This window comes from Euwallacea fornicatus, chromosome 20 (assembly GCF_040115645.1).
Source record: "Euwallacea fornicatus isolate EFF26 chromosome 20, ASM4011564v1, whole genome shotgun sequence".
Taxonomy (NCBI): Eukaryota; Metazoa; Arthropoda; class Insecta; order Coleoptera; family Curculionidae; genus Euwallacea; species Euwallacea fornicatus.
This window is the reverse complement of record NC_089560.1, coordinates 1,887,900-1,899,337: the sequence shown is the minus strand read 5'-3', so window position 1 is coordinate 1,899,337 and position 11,438 is coordinate 1,887,900. Positions and strand designations below refer to the sequence as shown.

General features: G+C 40.4%; 2 protein-coding genes across 11 annotated transcripts in view; one reads left to right on the top strand and one right to left on the bottom strand.

Moving 5' to 3' along the window:
• Window positions 1–9,704, top strand: part of Kyat (Kynurenine aminotransferase) — a 37,794-nt gene extending 28,090 nt beyond the window's left edge. The window contains exon 10 of the mRNA XM_066293950.1: window positions 9,694–9,704. The gene's annotated coding sequence lies outside the window, so the exon portion shown is untranslated. The remainder of the gene's footprint in view (window positions 1–9,693) is intronic.
• The window catches only part of zfh1 (Zn finger homeodomain 1), a 286,194-nt gene that overhangs the window by 4,120 nt on the left and 270,636 nt on the right, over window positions 1–11,438 (bottom strand). For 9 of the 10 annotated variants that reach the window (XM_066293881.1, XM_066293877.1, XM_066293882.1 and 6 more), the window contains 3 exons: window positions 11,119–11,426; window positions 1,979–2,119; window positions 89–1,919 (listed from right to left, as the gene is read on the bottom strand). In XM_066293881.1, coding sequence (XP_066149978.1) covers window positions 89–1,919; window positions 1,979–2,119; window positions 11,119–11,426 — 2,280 coding nt within the window. The remainder of the gene's footprint in view (window positions 1–88; window positions 1,920–1,978; window positions 2,120–11,118; window positions 11,427–11,438) is intronic. The other variant, XM_066293879.1, reaches the window with a different exon arrangement.

Sequence of the window (11,438 nt, the reverse complement as noted above, 5' to 3'; positions counted from 1 at the left end):
CGATAAAGTCTGAGGTCATCTAATTTTCTACAACGGTTTCCATTTCAATAGTTTAAATGTTAGTACTAAATTGGATTTAGCTACTCACCAGAGTGCTCATACTTGTGCCTCGCCAGCGAACTCTGTTTCGAAAATGCCTTATCACACTGATCACACTGGAACTGTCCGTCCATTTCAGGCTCCCCTGGCATCGCAGGACTCCCCATACTCTTCATCAGCATCTCTTGCACTTTGGCCCTCTTGCTTTGTAGGTCCTCTTCGCAATGTCCCAAGTCTTGCGCCGAGTGGCTGGAACCAGGACTTAAACTCGACATTCTGCTGTTAATCAGATGAGAGAGATTGGGCAGATCCCCGAACTGCAGGAGATGGTCCATGGGTACCATGCTCATGCCAGGCAACGCGGATAGCTTATGTGCTGGTTGAGCCAAGATTTGCGCCAGGCGGCTGCTGTTGTACTCCAGAGGAGAGGAGGATTGCGTCATTGCCTCACACGAGTTTGAACCTTGAAAGTGGTTCTGAAAAGACATGTAAGGCGTAGGGCTGCGTGATGATTTGCGGCTGAGATTCACAACTTCGTCGTGGGATTCGGAATGACTTACTGAGTGAGGACGCGCCGGGGAACATGAGGGTGAGGTATCGTTGGACACGCTGCCTCTCTTTACCGATAGGTCCAGAGGTTGTTCTGAGATTTCCGGGGGTGGGACTTGGGGGTTAGCAGGCGCGGAATATCTCGACCCCGAGGGTGTCGCTGGGCTGTAGGGGACCTGCACTAGTCTGCCCTCCCTTCGGTCTCTAGCACGCGTGTTTTGAAACCACACCTGTACTACCCTCACGGGAAACCCGATGCTTGAGGCAATTTTCTCCAACTCCTCTCTTTTTGGCCTAGGGTTCTCCTTGTATTTGTCTTTGAGTATCCTCAGTTGTTCCTCGGAAATCAACGAGCGCACTCGCACTTTTCGACCGTCTTCATTGACATGGTCCGTTGTAGTATAGTTCTCAGAGTCCATTTCATCTAAGTTATTGTAGTTACTGCCTCTATCAAAGTCGTGGTCTTCGGGCCCGCTTGCGCTTGAGTCAGATTTGGGCGTCAGAGCAGCCTCCAGCTTCGCAGCCAAACCCTCACTCCGGGACTCTTTATTACTCTCCTGCTCTTCCAAACCATGGTCATCTTGGGAATGTACAAGGGAAGTTTCATTGGTGTTGGATTCGGGCTTGTGTTCACTAGGCCTGTCATCAACGTTAATTTCACCGTGTTGATGATCACTGTCTTCATCCATCACCAACTCTCCAGACTCAGAAGCGTTCGACTTGGATAAATCATCCATTTCTTCTTGCCCATGGTTGATATCAAAATTAGTATTGCTGACTTTGTAGTCTTCAGCTCTAGGGCGGTAATGGTCAGTCGTAGTACTGGCTTCAGGGCCTGATGTATCCATCAAGGAACTCCTGCTAGGACTAGCAGCTTGCTGTTGCTGGTGAGCGTGTTGCTGCAGCTGCTCTAGAATGTGCCCTAAAGCTGTCGCGGGGTATGGATTAATTGAGCGATTCAGAAGACTATGTTGGGTTAAATAGAAGGGGGTCATCGAAGGGCTGACCGCCAGTTGCGAGTGAAACAGGGCGGCGGCTGCGTCTGAATACTTAGGCAAAATTGCCATGTAGGGGGAGTTATGGTTGGGACTTCCAGAGATGTTGTTGTTAATCGGACTCGCAGAGGGTCTCTTAACATTCTTCACATTTTGGGGAATTGCCTTATCTAGAAGAGGGTTGTTCAGGGCGGCCCTAGTTCTGCCCAGTTTGAGATTCATTACTAAACATTTCTTGGAGGTCATGTGACTAGAATAGGAACCAGAATGTGAGAAACGTTTGCCGCAGTTGCCGCACTCAAAGGGCTTTTCACCGCTGTGAATCCGGATGTGTTCCTGAAAAAATAATGCATGGGGTGAATTTTTGACGTGAACAATAATTGAGGGGTGCTCACCTTGAGGTGATGCTTGAATTTAAAGGCCTTATCACATTCGTTGCATTTGAATTTTCGTAGAACGGCGCTTTCGTCGTGGCTGATCATGTGACGTTGCAGTCGGTAGACGTTGGCGAAGGTTTTGTTGCAGATCTTGCATGACTGGAAATAAAAATAAAATGGTGAGGTGAGCGTGAAGCCAAAGATTACGTTCCTAAGGAGTAAATTGTGATCAAGGCTTAGAACTAGCATCGGTCAATAAAAAAAAACACTTTATCTGCCAGTTAGTTTAGGTGGACAACTGTCGTTCGCTAACTGGATATTGCAGAACCGCTTTTTAGGTATCCACTTTCTAGGACCACAGGAATCAAAATCAGCTGATTGCAGTGGGTTTGTTTCAAGAAGAAACCTTACCATGAGGATCTTAGTTGAAAATGAATTTCCGTCTCAGTTCTTTCGTTTCTTTCTCAGGGGGAACACATGGTGAAACACATCGCACATCGTCCGGCACCTCGACGGTCACATCACTGTTCGACGGCGGTAACAACTGAAGTTGTTCAATACGCATCGCATCTCGCCCCTCACGACGCCGTAAAATGAGCGACACGATATTTTGTCTTCCAGCGGCGAGGTGCTTCAAACTTGCTCTGTGATTGGTTCTCTCAACCCCCCACTTTCACCATACGGCAACAGTGAACGTAGCGTTTAACCAGCAGTACCCCACATGTTTGGTCCGATCGAAGGACCCAACGTACGTAGAGGGTAGACGAACGGAATGTGTGGTGCTGCTTAAGAAACCAGACCAAATTTAACATAAACAAAGCATAATTAATAATAGTCACCGTATCAAGGTACTTGGAGGGTCACCATCACTATCTGAGTCAGATAACATTTTTATTACCTCTCTGTAAGAAACTAGACAAATGAACTACGATGACCGGTGATGCGAACTTCTTCACTAAGTTAATCAGCGGCGATAATCAGCATGATGCTTTACTATCTTTTTACCCTAACAAATACTGGGTGATTCACTGCCCATGGGACAACCGAAAGCTGGAGATACACAGAAAATGGTGATAATTGGAGAAAATATGTAAATCTCATTCGATAGTTGATAGTTTCGGATGGTCAAAGTGTTGGAAGCTAACATTGATATGCATTTCTTTGCCATTATCCTGAAAATGTTAGATACTTGAAAATATACAAAGTTATGTTTTTTTTAAGTGACGAATAAGGTACTTTTTGCAATTTCCGCGTTGCTGCTAAGGGGAGCCACTTACGGCCACTTTTACAAAATTCACAATTAATAACTTTTTACCCTGTATATCCGACATGAAATTTGATTCAAAATTTGAAAGAGCAATCATTTTCCATTAATTATGTATTCTTATTTCATCTCGATCCGTTATCGGGAATAATCTGTTTAATGAACACTGGGTTAAAATGAAAAAGACTAGGTATGTCCCATCTCATAATACAAAATAGCATCTTCTCCGCCATTGAAACCGGTAAATAATGGCAAGTGATGCACGTGAATTAATTATTTTATTTAATTTTAAATGTGGTAAAAAATATCATTAGTGACAAAACTTTGAAAAGGCCTCGTCATAACCAGTTTTCGAATGATGAAATGCGAGATATGATTTACGTTTTTGCACAAGAAAATTTCAATGGCCATGTTTCAGCTCGAAGATATTACGAATTTTGCCCCAACCGAAAACAACCAAATTGCAAACTATTTAGACATTTCTACAATCGCTCAGGCAAAACCAGATTTCTCCATGTGAAATGCACTATCAGCGTCCCAAAAAGTATTTCAGTGGGACAGGAAGAGGACGTTTTGGTTATAGTGACCGAAACTCCAAGTATAAGCAGCCGCCTTTTAAGTATTGCAACAGGCATGGCTCAGCCCACGATTAGGAAAATTCTGAAGAGGAAGACACTCCATGCATTTCATTCAACTCCTGTACAAAATTTTTTTGTCCTAAGATCCTCCTGCTCGTCTACGTTTTGCCCATTTTGCAGAAGAACGGGAAACCAACAATCTTAGTTTTTTTTAAAGAAAATTTTATCTACCGATGAGGTCGCGTTAATTCGCCGTGGAATTTCTAACTGGACAAACAACCATTTGTGGGACTCTGAAATTCCTTATGGAGTGAAAGCGAGGCATTTCCAACAGGAATTTAAATTGAATATTAGATGCAGTGTGATTGGCATTTTTTTATGGAATTTTTGAGCTTCTCCCAAATTTAAAAGCCGATTGTATTTAAACTTTCTTCAATCAAATTTGGCCGAATTGCTTGAAGAAGTTCCACTTTATTCAAGAAGAGACATGTTGTTCATGCTCGACGGAGCCCCACCGCATTTTACTCGTCCAGTGCGTGTATGTTTAGATGTAGTTTTTCCAAATCGTCGGATTGGCCGTGGAAGCGTTTTTGCTTGGCCACCCAGAAGGCCGGATTTTAATCCTCTCGATTTTTCTATTTGGTCTCAAATCAAAGATATAGTTTACAAAGAACCCTTTGGTGCGCGTGAAGAGTTGTGGCAAATAATAAAAATTGCTGTTACCGCAGTTAGAGACAATCTCGATGTGTTGTTCCAAACTCTAATGGCTCTTAAAGAGCTTTGTGTAAAGTGTTTCAATGTTAATGGTGGACACTTTGAACAATTATCTTCAATCAGTATTATGTATACTGCGTGACATAGGAGAGAGAACACCCTTAAAAATGGTTTTATTTAAACAATTTTTGGTACGCGTGTTTGTATATGGGAACATAAGAAACGATTAAATTTTCAGTTATATTTATCAATGTATTTACGAGTTATCAGGATTTTTAAATTTTTTTTACTATAAAAATTACAATAAAATATCAACAAAATATAATTGCAAAATATCATTTGTTGGTGTACAGCGCGCTTACAAAGTGCTTTTAGATTAGTCAAATATGCCTAGACCCAGACTGCAGCGAAATTTTTATCAATGGAGAGAGTTCGAGAAAAATCGAATAATGAATCTATGAGAGGTGGGTCGGCCATTTAGCGACCGTAGTGTAAATACTACAATGAGATATTGTCAGACATGATTCCAAGACGAGAAAACAGGCAGAACGAGAGGTACTGGACGATCCTGAAGAATTACTACAGAACGTCAAGATAACCGTCTTCGAATTAAGGCCCTAAAAGATAGGTTCGTCTTGTCGAGGATGATGGCGGATCAGTGGTTTGCTCAGTACGAAAAGCCCATTGGGATTCGAACCATTTATCGCCGGATAAGAAGTTTTGGACTGATTTACAACCGTCCCCATCTTTATGTTACTCCTCATCTTAAATCATCGTCAAAATCGACTGCAGTGGTGCAGAGAACGGATACATTGGAAACTGGAATGGGATAAGGTAGTGTTTAGCGACGAATCCAGATGCTATTTGGCTATGCATAATGGTGGGGCAAGAGTAAGAAGACGGAATGAAAGACGAGATTGTCAGTTCACAATATATAGGCATATCTATCAGACTGTTGGAGTAATGGTTTGGAGTGCTATTGCATATGGTAGAAGGTCACATTTACTTTTCGTTAGAGGAAGTAGACGGCCCAACGATATATCCAAGAACTCCTGGAACCTTATCTCGTGTCTTATCTGGAAACTCTTGTTAATTCAGTTTTCCAGCAAGGCAATGAACGATCAGGCATGGCTAAAGTGACTATGGATTTCTTTCAACAAAATGCAGTCAATTTGCTACCTTGGCTACCTCGCCCTCCAGACCTCTCTCCGATTGAACATGTATGGGATATTGTAGGTAGAGGGTTGCATAATTTACCCCATCCCTACAAACCCTAGTGGCGCTATGTCATGCTGTTTAGTTATCTTGGAATGAGATCCCCCAAGAGGACATCAATCACCTCATTAGATCCATGCCTAGACGGGTACAGGAATGTATAAGTCACTGCGGAGGACCGACGAATTATAGTTTTTTTGGTTTTTAACAATCAAAATTGTTTAATTTTTTAATGAAATATTTATTTTGGCGTAAGAAACATGAACACAAAAAGTTATTTAAATAAAACCAGTTTTACAGGATGTTTTCTTTTTTATGTTAGGCAGTATATATTATTTGTTTAATTGTTAGGTCTTCTAGAAAATAAAAACACACTTGGTTGCTTTTAGCTTCTCGTATTGTGAAATTTGAACGTAGCGTTCGTTAAGCAGGTTTTTCTCGAAAGCTGGTCGAAGTATCAAAATGAAAGAAGAATAAATAATTGATAGAAGAACTATTGGTTTTTCAGAATTTCAATCAAATTTCATATTCGACATTCAGGGTGAAAAGTTATTAACTGCGAATTCTGCAAAATTGACCGCAAGTGGCGCCCTTATTAGCAACGCGGAAAATGGAGAAACGTTGTCCCCCGTTAACTTGTAGAGATGAATAAAATACTTTTGAAGTGACACGTCTGTTGAATGCGTTCTGAATTTTTTTTTTTTTTTCATCAAAGGAAGCTTGAACGTTGTCTGGAGCAATCTGAGCGAGAGACGGTTGGTGAGAGAATCTTTCGAGAGCCTCTTTTAATAGGATCTTTCGCATTAATTTAGCTTTCTGCGAACAAGAACTATAACAAGGCAAATCCAACTACGTTGCACTAATCCCGGAAAACAGGTGACCGCGGTTGACGTGCCATCTAAACCTCCAGATACGCCCTGGAATGCTTTTTGCCCGGCAAAATTAGGAAATTTTCCAGCGACGGCTCCCCGATAACAAAAACAACGGTTCCAGAAGTGGGATAAGTAATTATTATTATAACGGAGGATTTCGGCCCGGACAAGTCAGGTATAAAGGCCCCTAAAAGCCCATGGCGCAAAAACAAATGCAATTTGATCGAATCTGGAGAATGGTAGATTGAACTTAAGTGGCAGCAGTTTCAATTAATGCGCCCATATAAACAGCACGTCAAGTAGCGGGAGCAAAAGTAGTTTACAAAAAACGAAAGAGCACTTAAAAGAGGCGTGAACTGACTAATATGGCTGCTAAACTCATTTAAACATGTTGGGAGATCGGCGCCATCGACTTTTAATTTATACAGCCATGCAGGAATGTATATGCGGTCTGAAACTCTGTTGTTTTAATGGTCTAGTTTTTGGTCTTGTGGCATTTGCTTGCGCGCCACTGCCTGGAAAACCAATCCAAGACAATAAAAGCGATAACGAAATCGATCGTTAAAATGACTTTAAGATATGTTTCGTTCGACGTCAGCCTTAAACTCTTTCACACGGTGTTTAATTCCACACGTGGCATAATTTTTCTTTTTATCCGTTATTCTCCTATAGGATCACTTGTCATTGGGTCGGGATATCTGTTCACGGTCGGCTCTATCTCTGCCTGGATAGATTAAATTGCTCGCGCCCGAGTGATGTGTCGGCACTTAAAATAGCTATAATAGACCCAATGAGTTATGTAGGAAAGGCAACTTTGATGCTCCCGGTTCTGGACGCTCTGGACTGGAAACCAGTCACTAAACCTTGCAATTCACCTAAGACCGAGGACGCAGAACAAAAAAAATGTATCCTTCCCGAAATAGAAGCAGCTCAGCTACAAAGGCGTTTTGTTTTAAGAGTAAATAAAGAACTTTTATGCCCGGTTCTAAATTCGTCCGCTTGCACCTGGACGGCGTTATGTGATTTCGACGACACCTGGTAAACACAAGCGATGGCAATTTACACTCAAAACACCCTAAAAAATGGATCGTTGAACCCCTGGAATCGCTAGAACTCCGTATTTTATGGTGTAGTCACAATATTCATTACGACAAGTGAACTTTACCATTAAGGTTAATAGAGCTGATTAGAGCGATTGGCTCAAATTTAACTGGTTAAGTTGGTTGCGTGTGGATAGGAGTGCACAGATCTATAGATAATACCAATGCGGGCGACTTTATTGAAGAGTAATGTAAAGTTATGTTGACTTTTCATTTACCGAGAAATGATGTTTCAATTGAACTTTTTTGAAAATTTTCGCAAGTATCCAAAAAAAAATTATACGGGGTGTCCCTGCCCTGCCTAGCCAAACTTCAGGAGGTGGTTTTACACATCGAACGCGACCAAAAACGTAAGGTGGAAATTTTCAGAAAACTCAGCCCGCTTCGAGGAAATGTCATTTTTTGATTTTTGAGGATTTGTCGGGTTTAGTGGTCCAAATGTCTCTGTACCTTCCTTTGCATTGCAGCTATAGAAATTCCAATGGTACCACTGCAGATCCACTTAAATTTTCTATTTTAAATAACCATTGCGAGTTCGTCGTATTTGCATTTTGCTGACTTTTCAGAGACCTGAACGCAAAACTTTTTCATTTATGCATTTTTGTTTTTTTAATTCTCAACTGTCCATTGCTCCAAAAAGCTCCCATGTCATACCATTTCTCAATTCACGAAAAACATCTACAATCATCATCTACATATAATCTCTTTACATGGTATCGTTTTTTTTTAAGTTTATCTTACTTTTAAATGAGTAAGGGTGGTGTAAGTTATTGAAAACTACCCCCGCAGGAAAAAAAAAATTGCAAAAAATATCCGGTACGATAAAAACACTTCTGTACAAAGATAATGTGGACACAGTTGAAGAATTTGAACAACGAATACGTGCAAGTTGTGTTCAAATAGGTGAGAGGAGAGAATAGATTGGTTGCACCATCCGGACCATTTTTCGGAGGTTTAGGTTGTTTGCGCCAACAAGGAGGGCATATCGAACAGTTATTTACGACTGATAGTGTTTTGTTTAAAACCCTTTTTAATTTTTATTATCTCTGTGCAAGAGGTTTTTAACAACCGATACCTCCTTCACTCTTTTAAAAATACGATAAATTCAAGAAACGGCGCCACGGTAAAATGGTATAAGATGGACATTTGTTTTAATAGAATGGACAGATAAAAAATTTACAAAAAGAAACAAATACAAAAATTTCGTGTTAAGGCATCTGAGAAGTCAACAAAATGCAAATAAAATGTTCTCACAATGGTTCTTAAAAATAGGAAATTTAAGGGGCTTTCTAATGATACTATTGGCATTTCTATAAAGGCAACGCAAAAGAAGGCCAGGGGACTTTTTGACTCAAAACTTGACAAATCCTCAAAAATAAAAAAAATAAATATCCTCAAAGTGGCCAATTTTTCCTGCCATTTTCCACCTTACATTTTTGGTAGCATTTGATGTGTAAGGCCACCGCCTGAAGATTGGCTAGGAAGTGCAGGGACCCCTGGCATATATTTTTTTCTTTTTTGTGTAGAATACATCTGGTTTTTGCAAATAAATAAAAGTTCGGCTAATTTGTCATAAAAAATCAAAATAAAAAAAATGTATTTAGTACAGGAATGGAATGAGTCAGTTTAAAACTTCCACAATAATCGAAGTTTCAATCTTTCAAAGGACGAATATCATAATACATAAAAAATTAATGCAATATGATATATTCAATCATAGCAGTGTTCTTTATCCGTGCTTGAAACGTTTGAAGTTTGCAAAACCGAATCACTTTTTAAAGTGCCATAAAATGACATGCCAACTTATCCAGTTTTTAAACCAAATTTGTGAAAGGGTTGAGTCAATTGGACTCATAATTTAGTTGATTATTGTGTATTCGTCTTGTTTTTTTCTCCAATAGATAACTTATTTTGTGTACCAGATTGTAGCCGTCACATCTCACTTTTGGTAAAACAGTGATGAATCCCCTTTTTGCACGAAAGTTCTCTGCTATCTCCAATCATGAAGAAGTTAGGACCATTAACCTCCACATTGTCCGTAAGTGCACACGCTGGCTTAAGACTCAACGCGGCTTAAACCGACACTTTTGCATGTAAGTGTCAATTTAAGCCACGCTTAAGCTTAAATTCGTCTTGTGGCCCTATCGCGAACGCGAGTTTGGGTTGACAGAAGATAATAACAGTTTTGTGTTGGAGAAAAGAGCGGGTTGCCCCACAATCAGAAACTCAGTTGCGAGTGCTAAGGATAGCTATGAGGTACGAGTCTAAGATCATTTAAAGGAAAGCTGAAAAAAAAAAAAAAAAAACTGCAACTAAAACACAGTGAATAAAGGTTAAGAAAAAGCCAGGAAATAGTCTGAAAGAAACTTAAACTCAGAAACTTAATATATAATAATAAAATATTAATAAAAACGGATGCACAAACGATGAAATAACATATAGAAAAATGTTGTGGTGCCGCAATATGACACGAGTCACACAAAATAGCATTTTCTAACGAGTTTCATATATTTTTTTTTCTAATTTTGCTTCACTCCTAAATGTCTTATGTTGGGGAAAAAAAGATTTCAAGAACGTACCATTGGTCGAGGTCACGTGGGGAAATTTCCAAATGGAGCTTCAGCGAAGCAATACTTCAGTCGATTTGTCATAAAATGCACTTTATTAGGACCAAGATGCCAAAACTGAAATAAAACATCTGAACAACCTAAACTAAAATGAACTCTCTGGTTTTGGTCTTTGCTATTCACGTCGAAAACCTATTCGAAGAAAAACCCAAACTACGACCGATCGTGGAAGGTCAGAATTAGGTATTTTCGAACCTTATAGTCTCCATAATACTGAAAGAAGGATTTCTACGAAGCTCCCCAGTACGTCAATTATTAGGGTATCGTTTTTCAAACTCATAGATAAATCCAGCAATAACTCGCCGCGAAAAATTACCATTCGATAAAACCTACGCCCCTGTCATCTCCATTGCGGTTCGTTCAGAGGTGCTAATCGTTTTAGTCGGTTTCATTTTCCGGTGTAGGTAGGTTAGCGAATGTGATAAAAGCGCACTTAATCATGTCGATAAGAGTGAACGTGAAAGTAAAATTGTCGGTTTTGCATGTATTTATATAAACAAAAATACAGTTCTAGGAACTGACATCATGGCTTAGATGCTGTCGAAAGGGCTAAGAAATAACGAGTTGGTAGATTCGGATATTTTTGCGGTGAACAAACGTGACTCGCCCCTCACAGATAAACGTGTCTGAATCATTACATCAGTGAGTAAAAGTTTATAAAATATTGCGATAACCCTACGAAGCTAATAACAAGCGAAAAATGAGTCATTTCGAACAAAGTAACGCACCTCATCAGATCGAGCAAGAGATACCAATTAGCAAACTACACAAAGCCTTAAATTACTCACCACATGCGCGTTAGGAGAGTGAAGTAACTCATGCTTCTCCAACTGCTCCTTTGCCGAAAATGACGTATTGCACTGCGAGCAGTTGTACCGGCCCCCAGCAGACACCCCCATGGGGGTTGGGGATACAGCACTGGTCACTGATAGGCTATTCTCTGAGGTAGCTGTCAAGTCTCCATGGGCAATGTCCATGTGCTCTTTGAGCGCCTGGAAGCTCTGGCAGCCCTTCTGGCATTGCGGACATTTAATGAAGAATTCCGAACTGGCATTGAGCTCTTCTTCTTTGAGGGCTCCGTTGGTCAAGGACGGAGCTGAAACAAAAG